The sequence below is a fragment of the Podarcis tiliguerta genome (assembly GCF_965153285.1).
Source record: "Podarcis tiliguerta genome assembly, chromosome: 1".
Classification (NCBI taxonomy): domain Eukaryota; kingdom Metazoa; phylum Chordata; class Lepidosauria; order Squamata; family Lacertidae; genus Podarcis; species Podarcis tiliguerta.
Window position 1 is genome coordinate 125,907,026 of NC_139534.1, and position 22,342 is coordinate 125,929,367.

At 46.8% G+C, this 22,342-nt stretch overlaps 1 protein-coding gene across 4 annotated transcripts in view; it reads right to left on the reverse strand.

Moving 5' to 3' along the window:
* Nucleotides 1-7,912: 7,912 nt before the first annotated feature.
* Nucleotides 7,913-22,342, reverse strand: part of PRKCH (protein kinase C eta) — a 103,283-nt gene continuing 88,853 nt past the window's right edge. Inside the window, exons 12-16 of one of the 4 annotated variants that reach the window (XR_014510188.1) lie at nucleotides 19,609-19,797; nucleotides 12,849-12,992; nucleotides 10,526-11,219; nucleotides 10,323-10,352; nucleotides 9,669-10,288 (exon numbers count right to left, since the gene is read on the reverse strand). Coding sequence is in view for 1 of the 4 variants with exons in the window: in XM_083436505.1 (XP_083292631.1) it covers nucleotides 11,037-11,219; nucleotides 12,849-12,992; nucleotides 19,609-19,797 (516 nt within the window). In the remaining 3 variants the exon portion in view is untranslated. Of the gene's footprint in view, nucleotides 11,220-12,848; nucleotides 12,993-19,608; nucleotides 19,798-22,342 lie in introns of all 4 variants that reach the window. The other 3 variants (XR_014510189.1, XR_014510190.1, XM_083436505.1) reach the window with 3 other exon arrangements.

Genomic DNA, 22,342 nt, shown 5'->3' on the forward strand with positions numbered 1-22,342 from the left:
ATTGTAGAGTTGGAAGGAATCCTGAGGGTCCTCTTGTCCAGTCCCCTGGGGGTTATTGAGTTGTTTTTATTTTTATTATATATTTATTAAACATATATTATATATTTTGTGGTTTTATATTTTCATTTTGTTCTGTGAACTGCCCTAAGACTTCCAGGTATAGGGTAGTACAGTGGTACCTTGGGTTAAGTACTTAATTCGTTCCGGAGGTCCATACTTAACCTGAAACTGTTCTTAACCTGAAGCACCACTTTGGCTAATGGGGCCTCCTGCTGCTGCCGCGCCGCCGGAGCCCAATTTCTGTTCTCATCCTGAAGCAAAGTTCTTAACCTGAAGCACTATTTCTGAGTTAGCGGAGTCTGTAACCTGAAGCGTATGTAACCTGAAACCTATGTAACCTGAAGCGTATGTAACCCAAGGTACCACTCTATATTAATATTATTAATAATAATAACAACAACAATAATAATACAGGAATGCATGAATATGCAGGTGTCCCATATGTAGCAGAGCACCTGCTTTGCTGCAGAAGGTCACAGGTTCCATCCCCAGCTTCTCTCTGCCTTAAACGCTGGAGAGCCACTGTGTTTCTGTAATTCGGCAACTGCAGGTGGAAGCTCCTGTGCAGTTCAAATTAATTTCACCAGCGTGTATTGTGTTGCAGAACTTTGTGACAGACTGTGGCCTGTGAAATTGACGCAAGGCAGAAATTGCTTTGGCAGGAGTGGCCAAACTGAGGTCAATGTCTGCGGGTGGGGGAAGAAGAGAGAAGATACAAGAATTATTCACGTATACATATTCATCTCTGAGTAAGCAGGAAGTCCAAATTGTCAAAGTTCAAAGGCCTTAAAACCCCCAACAAATTGGGGATGGAATCTACCAAACTGGATGAACCTGTGACAAAAGGAGTGGGCCGGGGGTTTATCCACACTTACATCTCGTCCATGCTTTCCAGGCATGGTCCGCACTTTAACCTTCCGTATCTGAGCACCTTTGTTTTTGCTTCCAAGCTTTCACTGAATTATCAGAATTTAGGGATACATTCCACCTGAGCAAACAATCTTGGGGGTGATGCATGACTAGTGTAGAATCATAAAATTATACGAGTTGCAACGGACCACAAGGGCAGACCCCTATTTTCCAAGGACAGTTCTGGATTTACTCAAGCCATCACGGTTTCTGATTTGATCCTGGAATGTCCCGCTTGTCCTTAGGACATCCCTATTTTCATCGGAGAAATGTTGGAGGGTATGGAGTTATGCAACCCCCGAGCCAAGAAGATAAGTAACTATACAACTTTTAGAAGATATCTGAAGGCAGCCCTGTATAGGGAAATTTAAAAAAAATAATAATAATGTTTTATTATGTTTTTAAATGTGTTGGAAGCCACCCAGATCCATCTTGAGTGTCAATATCCCAGCGTCAGAGTGTAAGTCTCTAATCTATAACACAACAGAGGGGATGTAAGGAGAAAAACACCTGAGGATGTCCGGCCGAGAGAGGCTCTGAGGTCACTTGGGTGTAATTTCTGTTTATGGCCCTTAGCAGAGGAGGGGAAAGAGCACAAATCAGAAAGGCAGGATTAATCTGCTTCCAGTTTTCAAATGCCTTCTTTTCATCCTGCCTTCCTCATCCTTTTCTTTTTGTGTGTGGAAGATGCAGGTTTTCATTTCCCGTTTTACTGTCAGCTGTAAAAAAAAATTAAAGCTTCTTTGGTTCATACACTGATGGGATCTGACACTTCGATCTTCAGCAAAGCATTTGGCTTCAAGGTTTAATCACTTCTCCCACAATATATATTTAAGCAGGATGGTGATTGTTTAATTGCATGCTCCCATTTAACACAGCACTTTTTATACGAGAAACTTTGACAGGAACCAATATTGAAAGATCAGTCCATTTTAGGGGCATTGTGAGAAATCAACGAAGGTGGCTAGATTTCTTGCAGTGGTAATTCTGCCTCTGCAGCCAGGTAAGTCCTCAAACCAGGATTCGGCCCTTCACTGAGCATGATGGCTGAGGTCGTCTTCAATCACTTCTTTCTAAGATTTTCTGAGTCACTATCTTCCACCCCACTGAATCACAAATTTCCTTTGATTTCTGCACTCCCATTTGCGAACACTGTGGCTGCACAATGTACTCTGCTATGAGTCAGTCTCCATTAGGCACACAGTGCAGGAGGGAAAAAACATTTGCAAAAAAAACATGACCAAGACAGAGCCAAGCCATGATGCCTCACCTCCCTGGCTCCACCCAACCAACCACTGATTCGAAACCTGCCTTTCTGAAACCCCACTGACGTCTACGGGACTACCCCAGAGGCTTCCTGTGGTTTGTGGACTGCAGCCTTACACTTCACCTCTCAAGTGTCTCTGGGCTGAGCAAAGCATTTAAGCTCTTCTTCCCTGAACAGCAGACATGAGGCATGCAACATCAATATCAGAAACTGCTCTCAAAAGCCACTGCTAAGTTGGGTATTCCTAAAACAAACCTCCCTGTATGCAGAAATCTTTGGTGTTATGAGCATCGTGAATTTTTCAAAGGCTCCCAGAGATTCAAACTCCAAAAGCGAAACCTGAAAGTGTGAGACCTCTTTGAGAACATCCAGATTTCACACCCAATTTTGGATGGGTGTGAAATCTCCATTTAAAAAAACAAAAAAAACTTTTTGCACATGCAAGGCCCGTGACTTGAGTGGAGATTTGCAGGGGAGTGAATGAGGCATCGCAGGTCAAACGCCAGGTGCAAAACATTCACCGCCTTGGCCTCATGTCACCCTGGTGGCTCTCTGGAGGGATTCAAGGCAACTGCGCCTCTTCCTCGAAATCTTCTGCCTATCTGGCTTTGTCACTGGGCTAGAAGTGATCCCAAAGATGAAATGGATTAATGGTTAAGATGCAAAGCTATGGAGTGAGCTGCTTATTTTGGCCCCATTTATAGTATGACCTCCAGAAGCATCACTTAACACAATAATCGCTGAGGTCAGAACGTGATGGTTTAAATATCCCTCTAATGCGAGCGCTGAACTGTATCTACGATACATAGCCCTCTAACGCTCTTGCTAATTGTTGGATTTGAAAGAGAGGGGATTAACTTTCGATCTCATTATACTTATCTAATAGAGGCTGCAAAAGTGAGCCGATGTGCCTGGCATTGTTTTCTTGTCTTTCTAAAGAATTGAGGGGACTGTCATCAACTCTGCAGGTGACACCAAACCGGGAGGCGTAGTTTGCGTCACAGAAGGTAGAATCAGGATTCAACTAGTTGGATCACTGGGCCCAAGCCCAAATGAATTTCAGTAGGGCCAAAAGTTAGGTCCTGCACTTAGCAGGAAAGAACCAGCAGCACAAATCTAAGATGGGGCACACTTGGCTTGTTAATAAAACATGGGGAAAGGATCTGGGGGTCTTAGTGGGAGTCACTGGTGTGATGCAGCAGCAAAAAAGGCTAATGCTTTCTAGGCTGCTATTCTGAGTCTGACCAAACTGCGGGAGGCAGTGGAAGACAGAAGTGCCTGGCGTGCTCTGGTCCATGGGGTCACGAAGAGTCGGACACGACTAAACGACTAAACCACAACAACATTCTAGGCTGCATCAACAGAAGTATAGTGTCCAGATCAAGGGAAGTAATAAAGGTAAAGGTAAAGGAACCCCTGACCATTAGGTCCAGTCGTGACCGACTCTGGGGTTGCGGCGCTCATCTCGCTTTATTGGCCGAGGGAGCCGGCGTACAGCTTCCGGGTCATGTGGCCAGCATGACTAAGCTGCTTCTGGCGAACCAGAGCAGCACACGGAAACGCTGTTTACCTTCCCGCCGGAGCGGTACCTATTTATCTACTTGCACTTTGACGTGCTTTTGAACTGGTAGGTTGGCAGGAGCAGGGACCGAGCAACGGGAGCTCACCCCGTCACGGGGATTCGTACCACCGACCTTCTGATCGGCAAGTCCTAGGCTCTGTGGTTTAACCCACAGCGCCACCTGTGTCCCAGGGAAGTAATAGTACCAGTCTATTCTGCCTTGGTCAGACCACACTTGGAATACTGTGTCCAATTCTGGGCACCACGATTTAGGAAGGATGTTGACAAGCTGGAAGGTGTGCAGAGGAAGGTGACCAAGATGATCAAGGGTCTGGAAACCAAGCCTTATGAGAATGGTTGAAGGAGCTGGGTATGTTTAGCCTGGAAAAGAGGAGACAGATATCTAGAGGGCTGTCACATCTAAGATGGAGCAAGCTTGTTTTCTCCTGCTCTGGAAAGCAGGACCCTAACTGGGTTTAAACATGGGTCTGGAGAAGTTCAAGGCCACACTTATACAGAAGTATCAACAAGAAGCACTCCAAGTCCTCATGTGCTCCATCAAATTAGCACACATCAATATCATTCTGTTCCTTTCATGCACATCAATCAATCATTATTTCTATCTGGTATGCAAGGTAGATACTCTGCACACACAACTTGTTCATTATGTCCAAGGGCAGGGCGTGTGAAATGGGTGGAGGCAGCAAGGAACAGGTTGTCCCTACAGCATCAAGAGCCTCCTGACTGGGGCATACGCATTTCTTTATTTAATTAAAGTATCCTTACCCTTCCTTTTGGCTAAAAGGAAGGCTACCAGGGCAATTTGCCATGATCAGTAATAAGGCAGTACCTGCCCCTGGACTTGCAGTCTACAGCTACAACACAAAAGGAAAAAGCGATTGGGAGGGAGGAGGAAAAATGCAGATTCAGATACTAGGTCTTAAGGCTCGTCCAATAGGTTTTTCGTTTGCCCAACCACTTTCCCTGGGAAAACCTGCTGTTTACCTCTGTATTGAAACAAATGTCTATCTGCAGAATACCCAATTGACGTTTGATTTTATTAAGTGGTATACAGCTGGTTTCCCCGGGAGAAAGCAGTGGGACAAGCAGGAATGTGGGCGATCTTTCCATGACAAAGTTCTTTAAATCATTGGGGTTTTTTTTTCCTTTCAACAGGGAGAGAGGGGTAAAGCAATAGGGCCAGGGTGATCTCTCCCCTTGCCTTGATGTTGTCTCCTGACAACCAAGGGGAGCAGCCTCCCAGAGTCCCCTGGCAGATGTCAGAGGCCAGAGTGTTTTTCCCTTCAGCTCTGGAGCCTCAGGGCAATGGGCAATTGGAGTTCTGTATTCTTCCTGATAGGGAACTTAGAGCAACTCTAATTTGTACATTTATCAGGACAAAGGCTCAAGTACAACTCATCAATGAGTTCCTTTGGAGAGGCAGGGCAGCTGGCTCTGGAATCAACTGGATCCCTTTTCTCCCAGTGCATAATGGGTGGGAACAGCTTTGAGCTGCGCACGGTCACCAGAAAGGCCTCACACACATGCATGCTGGGTCCGGGCAAGTCTTGGTCACATCTGCCCTCAGGGTGGGAGATGGGGGCTCAGCGAACCCTCTTCCTCCCATGCCATTGGCAACATGTGACCTCTATATGAAAAAAGGATCTTCTTTCTTAAGGGCTCTCCTGTCTAAGTCTGCCTTAAAGAGAAAGAACTGTAAGAAGGGAGTTAGCCATCAAAAGTCAGCGGCAACACTGCAGACTCAACAGGCACACTGATCACTTGGCCAAAGTCTTCTTCCCCCTATGTATGTCTATTTAAATGACAGCAATTACCTCTGAATTTGCATACATGTAAAGTAGCACATAGTTAAAGCTATGGTTTTCCCAGTAGTGATGTATGGAAGTGAGAGCTGGACCATAAAGAAGGCTGATCGCCGAAGAATTGATGCTTTTGAATTCTGCTGCTGGAGGAGACTCTTGAGAGCCCCATGGACTGCAAGAAGATCAAACCTCTCCATTCTGAAGGAAATCAGCCCTGAGTGCTCACTGGAAGGACAGATCTTGAAGCTGAGGCTCCAATACTTTGGCCACCTCATGAGAAGAGAAGACTCCCTGGAAAAGACCCTGATGTTGGGAAAGATGGAGGGCACAAGGAGAAGGGGATGACAGAGGACGAGATGGTTGGACAGTGTTCTAGAAGCTACCAGCATGAGTTTGACTAAACAGCGGGAGGCAGTGGAAGACAGGAGTGCCTGGCGTGCTCTGGTCCATGGGGTCACGAAGAGCCGGACACAACTAAACGACTAAACAACAACAACAACAAAGTAGCACGTGCAATTTCCATGCAAATCTGTGCTGGTGCATAAGTGACCACATAGCAATGGAGTTTATTCCCAGATAAAATGAATTGCCCCGAGTCTCTGGGCAAAGGACCCTGTGCCGTGGCTGCTCTCCAGGACAACACTGTCCCTGGGAGGGGAAGCACTGGAATGGAGAGGAGTTGCATTATGACCTATTCCCGTGTGGCCCCGGGGCATCTCATGTTAGCTAAAAAACAATGTAGTGGGTCCCATACCGTCAGCTGGCTAGCTCAGTTGTAAGAGCATGAGACTCTTAATCTCAGGGTTGTGAGTTCGAATCCCGCATTGGGCAGGGGGTTGGACTAGATGACCCTTGCAGTACCTCCCAACTCTTATGATTCTATGAGAGAAGTGTGCCTGACTCTCTGGAGGGCTCCTGCCTACCCATATACCCAACACAATACCTGCAAGTTGCTGTTGGACTCCAGTGACCATCAGCTAGCAGGGCCAAAGGCCCAGGGATGATGGGAGTTGTAGTCCGACAATTTCCGAAGGATACCACATTGGCTACTTCCTGATGGGCTGGATGGATTAGGGGCCTGAGAGGAGCCCCTTTGGTTCACATGGTACCTGGTGACCTTTTCAGCAAAGTGAGAGACAGGATTGTGATGTGTGCAAACATGTCTGGGGTAAAGAACAGGGCAGGGACAAAGAATTTTGAGATTAAGTGGAAGCGGAACTGGAAAAAAAGAAAGGAAAAACCTCCAGCAGGCTTAAAGAGGAGAGATTGAAAGATCAAATTCAGACAGCAGCAGATAAGCCGTCAGCCTATTAGTGGCGATAAAACGCTGAGTCAGGTTTAGCTGCAACGCTTACTCAACTTTTACAGCTCGCTCCTTCCCGCAAACTGCAGGGTGTGTGCGACAGCAAGCGAATCCTCTGGCGAGAAGTTATGTCGCAACGTTTATGGCAAAATCCAGTAAGGGCAATGTTGCTGCTTGTTCCAGTTCCTCCTCCCCCTTCCCCGCCCCACACTTTCTGGCTTGGTTGCAAACTCACAAAGGAAATTTCCAGATGAGACTTTTCTGGGCCTGCAAAGAGGGAGAAAGGGCGGTTTCCGGCTTGCCCTAGCGCTGGACGTTTGCAAGGAGGCGGTTGGTTCTAACTGGGCTCCTTGGACACCTGGAAGTACTTAGTGTGGCGCATGAGAACATGTTTTTGCAGTAGGATGGCACACGCTTAAATCTGCGCAGTGGCAGCAGGGCAGGAGAGGGGGAGAGAATCATAGAATCATAGAATCATAGAGTTGGAAGAGACCACAAGGGCCATCGAGTCCAACCCCCTGCCAAGCAGGAAACACCATCAGAGCACTCCTGACATATGGTTGTCAAGCCTCTGCTTAAAGACCTCCAAAGAAGGAGACTCCACCACACTCCTTGGCAGCAAATTCAACTGTCGAACAGCTCTTACTGTCAGGAAGTTCTTCCTAATGTTTAGGTGGAGAGAAGTCAGTGCTCTGTTAAAAAACGCAAGAACATTATGCTGCCACCTCACAAACCCACATTCAGCAGCATTTGTGCCAGTGGTGAAATAATTCAGCAGCATTGCTGCTTGAATACAGATTTCCACCGGCTGAGCCATTCACTTACCATAGGTGCATGCATACACATCCCCTCCAACATTTCTCTGATGAAAATAGGAACATCCTATTCCATAATGATAATTTTACCCCACACATCTTACTGGGTTGCCCCAGCCACTTTGGGCGGCTTCCAACATACATGTATATAAAAACACAGTAAAGCATTAAATATTTTAAATTATTTTTTATTTAATTTATTTACTTTTTTACCATCCCTTCAGGATTTCCTTTAGATGGCTTGGGGGGGGGGTGTGTCACATAACTCCATACCCTCCAACATGAAAATAGGAACACCCTAAAGAAAAGTGGAACATTCCGGGATCAAATCAGAAACCGGAATGGTTTCTCTGAATCAGGGACGTCCCTGGAAAATAGGGACACTTGGAGGTTCTGTATACAGGACAGGAATAGTGAACCTCTTGCCCTCTAGATGTTGTTGGACTTCAGCTCCCATCAGCCTCAGACAGCATGGCCAATAGCGAGGGATGATGGGAGTTGTAGTCCATGACATCTAAAAGGTGCCATGTTGGCTACCCTTGCTGAATCAGAATTCTGGGAATGAAGGCGAGAAGGTACCATTCTTCTCATCACTTGCTGGGCTCATGTAAGGTGGACCAACCTGAAGATGGATCAAGGAAACCAGGCCTATCACGATGGGTTAGGTAAAGGGTAAAGGGGACCCTTGACCACTAGGTCCAGTCATGGCCGACTCTGGGGTTGTGGTGCTCATCTCACTTTACTGGCCAAGGGAGCTGGCGTACAGCTTCTGGGTCATGTGGTCAGCATGACTAAGCCGCTTCTGGCGAACCAGAGCAGTGCAAGAAAACGCCGTTTACCTTCCCGCTGGAGAGGTAACTATTTATCTACTTGCACTTGACATGCTTTCGAACTGCTAGGTTGGCAGAAGCAGGGACCGAGGAACGGGAGCTCACCCCGTCACGGGGATTCGAACCACCGACCTTCTGATCGGCAAGTCCTAGGCTCTGTGGTTTAACCCACAGCGCCACCCGCGTCCCTCGCAATGGGTTACCTCTTGGTAAATGCCACACCCAGGGTGGTTCGCAGTGATGCAGCAGAAGCCAAATGCTGGGAGTCTGGTGGCAAGGAGAATGATTTTGATGGCACAAGCTGGCTAAAGTCATGATGCACAAATAAATAAATAGGATTTTCCTTGCTCAGGGCTGGTGCCCAAGCCAGGGAAGGTGGCTGTCAGTCGACCAGTGGCACGGGGCAGGAGGCACCTTCTCCCTGGCTGTGCCACGCATCTGCGCCCCCTCCTGACACTCATTCTGCTGGGTGCCTTTCTTGGCCCTCGCACTCTGTGTCCAGATGCTGCCACCATGCGCTCCGGCTCCCCTCAGGCAGGCAGGCTCAGGATTTCCAAGTTGCCTCTCTCTCCTCCCGCTCTCTCTCCTCCCCGCGCGCCCTCTCTATTAAAAGTGGGGTGCTCCCCACGATGCACAATTTCGTTTCTGCATGTTGGGGCCCCCACGTAAGTTTTGGGGAAGACACCTGTACTGAACACAGTCTGCTAGCCGAAATCAGTACCCCACAACTCATATAAACTAATGTTACTCATTCAAATAAATAAACTTTTAATCAACTTAAGAACGTAAGAAACCAAGAGGAACCCTGTAAGCCCATCTACCTGTAGTCCAACATCCTGTTTTCAAACTAGCCAACCAGGTGCCCACTGGAAGCCTGCAAGAGGGCCCTGAAACCAACAACACCCCCCCCCCCCACTTCTGATTCCCCACAAGTGGTATGCAGAAGCACATTGAGAACCAAGCAGTTGTGGCTTAAGAACCTCATCTTCCGCTTGTGTGAAATTTCCCTGCTTTGTCCCAAAATGAGGTCCTGAGTCGGAAGCTGGGTGCTTGGCAGAAAGATCATGCCGCGCGTGGCGAAATAATTTGAGGGACCACCATTTTGGTTTCAGTTTCTTCTTCTTCTGTTTTTAATGAGCCCTGAAGAAAACATCTATATTTTTTTTCAAGGGAATCAGGGTAAAAATCCTCTTTGAGGTAAACGGCAGAGAGTACTTTACACAGTCTGTTTTAAACAGGAGAGGAAGCACTGAGGATGGGAGAAGAAAATGCTTAGGAAGCCCCAGGTCATCTCGGTTATTTGACAAACACAGGAAATAAATTCCCTCTCATCTTACGGTTAGGAAGGACTCATCCAGTCTCTGTAGGCATGGGTCCAAGCAGAGTTTTGTTTTGTTTTTGTCCCATTGTGAATCACAATAAAAGTCAACTGGGTTCGCTGTGGATTGGCGTTTTCTCAGATGCAGCAGTAAACAGCCAGGTTTTCCGAGGAAAGCAGTGGGAGAAAAAAAAACCTGCCCTGCTCTTGACACATGACTGGAAAGCAGGACCTGCGCCTACAAATTGTGGCAGAATCGGAAGTCTCTAACACAGAGAGGTAGCAGGGGGTCTCACTCTGTTAACAACAGTCACAAACTGTTACCCCAACTCAGCAAGGCAGATTCATTCTCTCCACCTCCTCCTCCTCTCTCTTTCTCTTTCTCAGAGCAGATATGAAAACCTGTTTTATCCTCCTTTCAGTTGACAGGACGCACTTGATGGAAATGAGGACAGTACAATCCCATCTGGAGCTACCACTAGCATACAACAAATCAGAACCGGGCCTGGATCTGGACCTATATACCATGGAAGACTTCCTTGCCTCAAGGAGATTTTTTAAAAAAATGTTTTTGACAATCTGTGCAATGAAATATCTCTTCAGATGGAAGCCTGAAACATTTCAGAGACCCATTTTTGCCCAGGAGGGATCTACAACGTTCTTTCTCGGAGGAAGAACAGTATACTATATAAATTCTTTAACCAAGGTAATGCCATGCACAACGTTTTTCTTGATGCAGCTTGACCCAGTCATTGGCTCCCCTCTTTTTGTTACCCTGTTTTGTGGAAGGTGCAATTGCAGGACATCAGTGGTGTATAAAAACTTGGCCTGCCTCCGAGTTCATTTCACCCTTCTGTTGACTCCCCAGACACACTGCAAAGTCGAATTTCCCAGCCAGCTGTCCCGAGTCAACGAGGTCAAATTATTTCTTCTTCCCACATCCACACCATCCATTTACCGAAGGGGATTTGTTGCCCTGCTATAAATATTTGTTCTTGCTGCTTCAAAAATTCCAGGACAGAACCTCTGCTCCGATATTAAACTAACAGTGCTTCTCTTGTCTGCGAGGCATGAATATTAGGCTGTCGGGTTTCGATCTCCCAGCTGGACAAATTTTCAGGAAAGCCTAAATTGCCACTGTTCCTCATTGTCAGGGGGAGAGGCTAGTAGACGCCCGCAAATGTGGCGAAGACTCTAGTTCTGGGTCTGTGTAAGAAAAGTTTTTAAATTCGTCTTGGTTAATCATAGAAAGAATTCCTTCTTCAATGGGAGTTAATACTGGCTCCTCTTTCAGAAATTCGGGATCGAAGTTGCTCACATCTTCTTTCGATTTCTGTCATATGCAAATATAAAACAAATATATTAGGTTTTCGTTCTCTCCCTCCCCCCACCTATTAACAAGGGTGACATTCACATTGGTTTCTCAGTATTTTGAGGATTTTGAAAAATTGGCATTGTCATTTTCTAAAAATTGGGCAGGATACTGACTAAGTTTGTTACATCGCACTAAGTACTTGCACCACACAGAAATCAGTGTGAAAAGGTAGTTAACACAATGATTTCTATAGGACCTAAGCATGAGTAATTTAAGCTTGGGTCCAATCTGTTAGGCTTATATATCAGAAATTAGCTGTACTCAGCTTTTCTGTTAAAAGCACCCCAAAAGTGGATTACAGAAATGGCTGCATACACACCAGACATATAAAGCACATTTGAAACACATCTCTCCCAAATGATCATGGGAACTGTAGTTTTTTTAAAGTGTTGAGAATACTAGCTCTATGATAGGTAAACAACAGTTCCTAAATTTTTGGCGTGTGTTTTAAATGTATAGTGTGTACCCAACCCAAAAAACCAACAACCATCTAGTCCAAAATATTACATGAAAGGCTTATCCCAGGAAAACAACATATACTAGCCTGGTTTGCACATAATGGTAAACCATAGTTTTCTTAACATGTTGTCCCACAGACTATCAAACAATTCTTGTTTCTCCAATGTTTGTTTTGTCACTTGGTGATGGGATGAGATGACCAAGCAAACCATGGTTAACTGAGAGTGCTGGATTCACACGTAACACCCACGTTTTGTAAACAAACGCTAGTTTCAGATTGTAGTTTGCTGGCAGCAAATAAAGCATTGTTAAATTACCGAGCAGGGTTCACCAATAACTTTGAGCCACCGTTTAATAACCCACAGTTATTAAACTTAGGGCCCTCGTATTTATGGGACCGCCTCTCCTGGTATGCCCTGCAGAGGACCTTAAGGTCCATGAATAACCATAGTTTCGAGGTCCCAGGCCCTAAGGAAGTCAGACTATCCTCCACCAGGGCCAGGGCCTTTTCAGCGATGGCTCCGACCTGGTGGAATGCTCTGTCCCATGAGACTAGGGCCCCTCAGGATTTAACCTCCTTCCGTCGGCCCTGTAAGACAGAGCTATTCCGCCTGGCCTTTAATTTGAATTCAGCCCGATATTTTATTTCCCTTCCCTTCCCCCCCCTCCCCTTTTATGAAGATCACCCACTCTGAGACCCCACAGCTAATTCTCCCCTGGTCTCCTCGCTGGCCCAATTAGGACCAATTCAGCCAGCTAGCCCTGAGGATTACCTAATGCTTATTTCCCCTAAATTGATTTCTGAATTTTGAATTTTATTGTTATTCATGTTTTTATACTGTACTTTATGCTGCTTTTACAATTAAGTGTTTTGAATTTGTTGTTAGCCGCCCTGAGCCCGGTTTTTGAACTGGGAAGGGCGGGGTATAAATAAAAATGCATTATTATAATATTATTATTATTATAGTTCAGTAAACTGTGGTTTGGTGTTATGAGCAAACCAGGTCATTGATGTGAATGCAGTTATGCTTTGCATGCAGAAGGTACCAGGTTCAACCCATAGCTTCATGTAATGCATGGTATCTACTTCTGAGTACATGTACACTTGAGAAAATTCTAAACACTCACAATTCGAGGACGGTAAGGCGGCTCTATCTGACGCTGGTTCAGCAGATCCCAATCCAATTCCTTAAAATATGGGTGCAGTAGGATAGCATTCTCTCCACCCAGGGCAATGCTGCCGAGGCGCATTTTGGGGTTCTTGGTCATGAACTGCAAAAAGAAGAAGAAAGGATAAGCAAGGAAGAAAGTGATGCTCTTAGCCATCCACTATCATGTCCTATTAATTAGAGACATGGGAAGCTGCTGTATCTTTGGTCCATGTAACTCAGAACTGTCTGCTCTGACTGGCAGTGAGCCTCCAGAAATTCTAACAGGGGTCTTTCCCTTGCTTATCTGGAGATGCTGGGGGAAGCATTATTGACAGCAACGAGTGGCAGGGCCTTCTTGGTGGTGGCTCCCCATTTGTGGAATGCCCTGCCTGATGAAGTGCACCTGTTCTCCCCCCTCACATTTAGAGTTCAGGAGGAATTAAAAACCATTGCCAAGACATTTCATGACCAATAGATACCGTTTCTGAACCAAATTAAATACTTCTGTTATTAGAACCATAGGAGTGTAGAGTGGGAAGGGACACCAAGGGTCATCTAGTCCAACCCTCTGCTCGTAATCACTTTAAGCCAGTGGGTGCGGAGCCTTTTTCAGCTGGAGACCTGCTTTTCCTTCTAGGCTCAATGGCTACTCCCGTGCAAGTTGTGGGCAGGGCAAGATGCAAAAGCTGGCAGAGCAATGAATGTTAATTTTGCCCTTGTACGGAAAGCTAGTTTCCACACAGGCTCCTCTCTGCCCTCCACCCAGGCAAGCAAGAGACCTTACCAGAGTTCAAGGACACATTCCAGCTGGGCAAAAACAGCGAAGGAGGATGCAAACCAGGGCTGCTGAGGTGGTATGGCCTGGGGAGAAGGGGGTGTGGCCTGAGAAGGATGCCGAGGGCCAGGTAGGGAGGTGTGGAGGGCCACATTTCGCCCCTGAGCCTGAGCTTCTGCAAAACCGCCATAAAAATCCTGGATACTGTAGGTTTGCATGCTGGTGAGGAGATTTCACCCCTCCCATATCCAAGAATCTCCTGAGGAGTCTGCTGATTCTGCAGAGAGGAGGCATGTTCTGCTCTCTACTTATTCTGCTCCAGCACCACATCAAAGAGTCGGTCAGTGAGTGAGTCGGTCAGTCAGGGAGAGAGAGACTGAGTGTTAGAGATTGTGGTTTAGATAAGGTTGCTGCTAAGAGCAGCTGCAGACACTCAGTGCGGTTTAGCATTCATTTATGCTTAGGACGCGGGTGGCACTGTGGGTTAAAGCCTCAGTGCCTAGGGCTTGCCGATCGAAAGGTCGGCGGTTCGAATCCCCGCGGCGGGGTGCGCGCCCGCTGTTCGGTCCCAGCGCCTGCCAACCTAGCAGTTCGAAAGCACCCCTGGGTGCAAGTAGATAAATAGGGACCGCTTACTAGCGGGAAGGTAAACGGCGTTTCCGTGTGCGGCTCTGGCTCGCCAGAGCAGCGATGTCACGCTGGCCACGTGACCCGGAAGTGTCTTCGGACAGCGCTGGCCCTTGGCCTCTTTGAGTGAGATGGGCGCACAACCCTAGAGTCTGTCAAGACTGGCCCGTACGGGCAGGGGTACCTTTACCTTTACCTTTTATGCTTAGGCTCATTTAGCTCTGTATATAGTTGTATAATAGTTGTAGATAGAATAAAGAAGATATTCTACAGAGCTGCTCTCCGAGTCGTTTATGCTCTGCTATACTCTGCTGTGCGACAACTGTCTTCTTGTGGAAGTGAATCCGGTGCTCACAACTCTAAGCTGTGAGTCCACAGCACTTTGACCTGTTCCTGTGCAGAAGGTGGTCTCTGGAAGTGCTACCCCAGCTCACCTAGCCCAGTTGGGGCTGAAGTGGATGAGTCCAGTTAGTGGCACTGGCTCAAGGGCGATGCTGACAGCTGGGTCTGACGCTGGTTTAATGACGTTGGTGAAAAGTTTCATGGTGCCTTGTAAAAAAATTCGCAAAAGCATGTTTGTGGGAAGCTAGCTTCCCTTGCTGCCCTCAGCAAAGCGCTGTAAATTCCTTTTTACAAAAGCAGCGGCTAGGAAAGGAAAGATGAGCCAGAATCTGCCATCTAATTGCCCTTGTAAAATAAAGAAGAAGGAGAAATATCTGGGAGAGATAGTCATTAAATGAATGGCCGGAAAGGATGAGGGATGAATTAGATCAGAAGGGAAGAGAAAGGATTGAGAAGGGGAGAGAGGTTCGCTCCAACATCCACTGGCCTTTAAACAAAGAGAGAATAGTTATTTAAACAGAGCAATTACTCTAATTAAGGCTTCCTTCCATGTTGCCCCAGGACTGGAGGCTGAAGGTCCTGTAAGCAATTTCATCTGATTATTATGTAAGGAAAGTGGGTGGGGAGAAGCAGGGAAAATTGCTGCTCATTATGTGCTTTGCTTGTGGTTGGAAAATAAGACAGATAAACTGGAGCAGACTGGTGTCAGACCTGGGGTTCCATTTCTGCTGGGAAATGTACCAGGTGCCCTAAGACAAGTTGCCATCTCTCAGCCTAGACCACCTTGCTCTCTAAAATCCAAAAGAGCTCCCCAAAATTCAGGACGTGAACTTTGCAGCAGCAACAGCTCACACCAGAAGTTCCCATCTGCAGCCCGGAGCATAAACTTTGCCCCTTGTGAGTCAGTGAGAACTCTCCTTTTTGACACTGTAAACCACAGACTGATTTGATCTCCTTCCTGGTACCTTTTCCTGTTGAGAAATACCTAATCACACTCCCCTTAGTGAAATCTGCTCTCTGCAGAGAGCCAGTGTGGTGTAGTGGTTAAGAGCGGTAGTCTCGTAATCTGGTGAACTGGGTTCGCTTCCCTGCTCCTCCACATGCAGCTGCTGGGTGACCTTGGGCCAGTCACACTTCCTTGAAGTCTCTCAGCCCCACTCACCTCACAGAGTGTTTGTTGTGGGGGAGGAAGGGAAAGGAGAATGTTAGCCGCTTTGAGACTCCTTAAAGGGAGTGAAAGGCGGGATATCAAATCCAAACTCTTCTTCTTCTTCTTCTACATGGGGAACTCTGTTCTGCCAAGCAGATATCCCTTACTAGTTTTGAAAGGTTGCTCTTTTACCACTTGACTTAAGTAAAGGTAAAGAGACCCCTGACCATTAGGTCCAGTCGTGGCCGACTCTGGGGTTGCGGCGCTCATCTCGCTTTATTGGCCAAGGAAGCCGGCGTACAGCTTCCGGGTCATGTGGCCAGCATGACTAAGCCGCTTCTGGCGAACCAGAGCAGCGCACGGAAACGCTGTTTACCCTCCCACCGGAGCGGTACCTATTTATGTACTTGCACTTTGACGTGCTTTCGAACTGCTAGGTTGGCAGGAGCTGGGACCGAGCAACGGAAGCTCACCCCGTTGTGGGGATTCTCATGGTAGGGGGTGGGGTGGTAAAACTTACATTCTTTACTTAGTGTGTGTGTGTTGGGGGGGGGTTATGTCAGCATCACTTGGGTGGGTTCGCTTTCTATTCGTTTGTATATCTCATTTCCTTGGTAATGAGAGAGGTTGGGGAGCCCAGATCATGGTTGGTTGTCTTTAGTAAGATTTATTTGTGTGTGATGGGAGGAGAGTGTTGTTGGGTTAAGTTAGCCTAGGGCTGCCGTATGTCCTGATTTTACAAGACATGTCCTGGAATTTGCCTCCAAACATGGTGTCCTGGATTATGTTTCGGAAATCGGGCAAATGTCCCGGAAAATTGGCAGTGGGGGTTAAATTGGGCCGAAAATGCCTTAAAAAGCTCCAAAACAATTTTGGGGTCTTCCTTAAAAAAAGCTCAAGAACTTTCAGGGTGTCCTGCTTTATACATTTTGAAATATGGCAACCTTAAGTTAGCCATATTGATTTGTAGGCTATCGGTGTTCAGATTCTTTTATAAGAACATAAGAAGAGACCTGTTGGCTCAGGCCTATCACCAATCTAGTCCAGCATCCTGTTTTTACAGTGGCCAGTGATTATGCTATTGTTTGGAAATGTTATTTGCCTTGGAAAGCTGACAATAAATTGTTCATCATAAATAACTGAAGCTGGAGTGAGGGAGGGATTTTGGGAACCTTGCTCAGTTTTCCCCCTGGTGCATTATAGGTCACTGCCGCTTTCCTGCTAAAGAATGTTCTCAGGAACATTCCAGGAAGAGAAGTGACCTTCTAAAACTTCCACACAAAGAGGAATCTGGAGAAAGTCAGACGGCTCCTAAGAGGAAACAGCTCTGCTGCCCAAGGGAAGGAGCTTGCCTTCCAAGGAACAGCAAACTTGGAACTGCAGACTTGTCTTTTCAAATATCTCAGTCGGTGGAGCATAAGACTCTTCATCTCAGGGTTGCGAGTCCCATGTTGGGCAAAAGATTCCTGCATTCCTGGGGGTTGGACTAGGTTATGGTTACGTCCCCATTTCCCAGGGACAGTCCCTGGATTCACAAATCTGTCCCCGGACAAAATCCGTCCCTGGAATGTCCCCAGATGTCATTTAATGTCCCTGGATTTATATTTTAAGTGTTGTAGATTTATTAGTAGGGAATGAATGTTGCGTGATTGGTTCAACGGCACAAGACACATCATATGGGGACTTCCAAAATGGTGGGCGCCACGGCAGCGAGCTGCTCCTGAAGCCAGCCAGAGCGAACTGCACTACTAGGCTGGCTCCGGGCTGCTGAGACTCCCGCTGCCGCTGCCAAGGGGGAACCGGGGACACCAGGGCGTCAACTGGGGGAACCGCTGACCCCCCCATGACCCAAATTGAGCAGGGAGCGAAAGCACTCGGCCACCTGGCCAACTGCCCAGCGGCGCTCCGGGGCCAGTAAAAACCCTGGGAGAAGGAGGAGAGGAGAAGGAGAAGGAAGAGAGAGGAAGAGGAAGGAGAAAAAAGAGGAGAGCCCCGACCTTGCCAGCCGTCGTCATCACCACCGCTGAGGAGGAGACGTAGAAGAGCACTGGGAGGGCAAGGACACGTGGCCGAGCCCAGGCCCGACCCGAGCCTTCTCCACAGCAGGGTAGGTTCCAAGAGAGCAGGCCAGGGCCCAGGGGAGGGCCGTGTGACAGAGGAGGCCACAAAAGAGAAGATATTACTGTTTAATTTTTTAAAAAATTATTTTTTCAATTTCCCCCCCTCTCTTTTAAAAAAATAAAATACAGTGGTGCCTCGCAAGACGAAAAGAATCCGTTCCGCGAGTCTTTTCATCTTGCGGTTTTTTCGTCTTGAGAAGCAAGCCCATTAGCGGATTAGCGCTATTAGCGCTATTGGCAGTTTAAGGGCTAGTAACGCCTATTAAAGGCTTAAGGGATTAGCGGTTTAGCTGCTAAAATGCTTTTAGCAGCTTAGCGCTTCAGAAAAAAGGGTTTTGGAGCGGAAAAAACCCTCAAAAATTTTCATCAATTTTCGTCTTGCGAAGCAAGCCCATAGGGAAATTCGTCTTGCGAAGCGCCTCTGCAAACGGAAAACCCTTTCGTCTTGCGGGTTTTCCGTCTTGCGAGGCATTCGTCTTGCGGGGCACCACTGTAAACATGTCCCCGGATTTTTTCGAAAAAAATCTGGTAACCTTAGACTAGGTGATCCTCTTGATTCCTTCCAATTCTATGCTTCTGCTCCTGCCTCCTTGACCCCACTCCCCTTTTGGGTAGCTGTGAGAGACAATACTTGTGAACTCAACATTTATTGCCCAGTAGGGTCTTGTTCCCACTGGGACCGATAGGGCAAGAGGCAGGGAAGATCTGCATTAGGTGGAGACACAGGCAGTGACAGGCAGAGAGCCACATCCTGACCAGTTGTAAACAAGGAAGGTGCGGTTGGCTGGGGACAGACTGAAACTGGTGGGACCATGGCCCATTCACCCAGATGAACTACCAAAGGAGCAAAACAATGCAATTTCAAAGAATCAAAACAATGACAACACCTGAGAACATTATAAAACAGCAATATATCACCACAGCTGATATTTCCAAGGTTGCCAGGAACAGTATCTTTAACAGAATCACAGAATCATAGAAAATTGTAGGGTTGGAAGGAACCCTGAGAGTCATCTGGTCCAACCCCCTGCAATGCAGGAATCTCAGCTAACGCATCCCTGACAGATGCCCATCCAACCTCTGCTTAGAAACCTCCAAGGAAGAAGAGCCCACCACCTTCTGAGGGAGTCTGTTCTGCTGCTGAACAGCTCTTACCATTGGAAAGTTCTCCCTAATGTTTAGTGGGAATCTACTTTCCTGTCATTTGAATCCATTGGTTCGGATCCTACCCTCTGGAGCAACAGAAAACCAGCTTGCTCCATCTTCCATGTGACAGCCCTTCAGATATTTGAAGACGGCTGTTCCATCACCTCTCAGTCTTCTCTTCAAGCGAAACCTCCCCATCTCCCTCAACCGTTCCTCATCAGGCTTGGTTTCCAGACCCTTTGTCATCTTGGTTGCCCTCCTCTGCAAATCATAGAATCATAGAGTTGGAAGAGACCACAAGGGCCACTGAGTCCAACCCCCTGCCAAGCAGGAAACACCATCAGAGCACTCCTGACATATGGTTGTCAAGCCTCTGCTTAAAGACCTCCAAAGAAGGAGACTCCACCACACTCCTTGGCAGCAAATTCCACTGTCGAACAGCTCTTACTGTCAGGAAGTTCTTCCTAAGAACTGCCTGGGTGAACGGGGATATTTTAAAATTCCGACTGACTCTTACTGTTTAGCAAAAGGTGTAAGTGAGAGGGAAGTTATGCAAACAAGACAAGTGTATACATACGGCCTTCAGAATTGAAACAGCATCTTCTGGGAGCCAAGACGGGTAGGAGATTTCATCCTTAAGGATGGCCTCAAAGAGGTCATCTTCGTTTTCAGCTTCGAAGGGAGCGTGGCCACAGAGCATCTCGTAGAGCAGCACTCCCATTGCCCACCAGTCGACGTCGGGACCATACAGCATCTCTTGCAAAATCTGCCGTGAGATGAGCAAGAGTCAAAATCAACAATGCTACCCAGTCATTCTTATTCCCTGCCTGTTGAGGACTGCAATGCCGAGTGATGGCATGCATATGTGAAAGAGGATCACAGATCAAAGCCCAGTGAGATTTCGTAATGGTTTCCAGAAGAGCAGCCATGTTAGACTCTTGCAGCTTATTATTATTACAGTGGTGCCTTGCAAGACGAAAAGAATCCGTTCCGCGAGTCTCTTCGTCTTGCGGTTTTTTTCGTCTTGCGAAGCAAGCCCATTAGCAGATTAGCGCTATTTGCGCTATTAGCGGTTTAGCGGCTATTAGCGGCTATTAAAGGCTTAAGGGATTAGCGGATTAGCTGCTAAAAGGCTATTAGCGGCTATTAAAGGCTTAAGGGATTAGCGGATTAGCTGCTAAAAGGCTATTAGCGGCTTAGATCAGCTGATAAGCGGCTTAGATCAGCTGATAAGCAGCTTAGCGAACAGCTGTTAAGCGGCTTAGGGGCTTGGGAAAAAGGGGGGGGAGGGGAAAACCCCCCAGAAATCGCAAGACATTTTCGTCTTGCGAAGCAAGCCCCTAGCAAATTCGTTTTGCGAAGCACCTCCAAAACGGAAAACCCTTTCGTCTAGCGGGTTTTCCGTCTTGCGAGGCATTCGTCTTGCGGGGCACCACTGTATTATTATTATTATTATTATTATTATTATTATTATTAATACCCCGCCTATCTGGCTGAGTTTCCCCAGCCACTCTGGGCAGCTCCCAATCGAGTGTTAAAAACAATACAGCATTAAATATTGAAAACTTCCCTAAACAGGGCTGTCTTCAGATGTCTTTTAAAAATAAGATAGCTGCTTATTTCCTTCATATCTGATGGGAGGGCGTTCCACAGGGCGGGCACCACTACCGAGAAAGCCCTCTGCCTGGTTCCCTGTAACCTCACTTGTCTCAATGAGGGAACCGCCAGAAGGCCCTCGGAGCCGGACCTCAGTGTCTGGGCTGAACGATGGGGGTGGAGATGGGGCTCCTTCAGGCATACTGGACTGAGGCCGTTTAGGGCTTTAAAGGTCGGCACCAACCCTTTGAATTGTGCTCGGAAACATATTGGGAGCCAATGCAGATCTCTCAGGACCAGTGTTATGTGGTCCCGGTGGCCACACCCAGTCACCAGTCTAGCTGTCACAAGGAGTCAAACAGAACCTAATAAATGTATTAGGGTCATAGAATTGTTGGAAGGGACCACAAGGATCATCTAGTCCAACTCCCTGCAGTGCCCAACATGGGACTTGAACCCACGACCCTGAGATTAAGAGTCCCATGCTCTACCGATTGAACTATGGAATAAGCTTTCATAGACTCAAACCCACTTCTTCAGATGCAGGAAGTGAAATCTTGGCTGGCAGGTATGGAAAGGAGAAAACCATAAGATGGGAATTGAATGGCAAGCAGATCCAACAAGTTGCATTGGGAGATAACTAGAGCTTAAATATATGTTAAACAGGCACACCTTTAACCTTTTACAGTAGCAAATGGGTGATAATTGCTGAGATGGTTGTATTAATGCCTGAAGGGAGTGATTTGCAAGGACAGTCATAGACAGCACAGACATTCTGGCATTGGCCAGCTAATTAACACATGCCGCATGATCAAAATCCTTTGCAGTGTGATGGAAATTTGAGTATAGCATTCTCCAACCCACATAAATGTCAAGCAATCAAGTCCTGGTTCACATTTGCCTGGTCGCCATGGGATGATTGCAGCATCAAGCAACGACTTATGACAAGAAGTGATGGAAGAAAACTAGGATCCCTGAAGGACTTGCTTAGTTTGGTTCCCCCAACGTGCCGTAGAGTAATTTTGATTGACTGAAGTATGGCTCCTTGAATTTAAGGAAAACATCTGGTATGGTATTGTTGGGAGTTAGTCAATAGACACATGTAAGAATTCTAAACACATTCAAGGAATGCTAGCTGAAAAGCTGAAAGCTGTAAAATTTGGTTGTTGGACATAAGTCAGTTTTGTATACTGTGAAACAAAATTAAAAAAAAAAATCCTTCCAGTAGCACCTTAGAGACCAACTAAGTTTGTTATTGGTATGAGCTTTCATGTGCATGCACACTTCTTCAGAGTGTGGGTTCTTCACAGTGAAGTTAGTTATTCAGAAATAAAGCCATTCAGAAACAACTTGGATCTGTGAATGAGCCACTGCAGGGCTAATCTCACAGAAAGAACTTTCATGTCACCTGTCTCACAATCGGCTGCGAATCATCAAGTGTTCAGAAACCAAGAGGAGTACTAGATGAATGCATGAATGATGAATGAGCAAGTTTAACGTGTGAACTGGCCCATGGACGGGACATAAAGAAAACCCTGAAATGTTCAATGAGAATACCCTAGACTTGATCCAGAGGTACCGGTGCAAAATGGGGCACAGGATGCCTTTGATACAAATTCACACAGATACAGTCGTACCTTGCTTCTCGAACAGAATGCGTTCCCGAAACCATTCAAAAACCAAGGCGCAGCTTCTGATTGGCTGCAGGAGTGTCT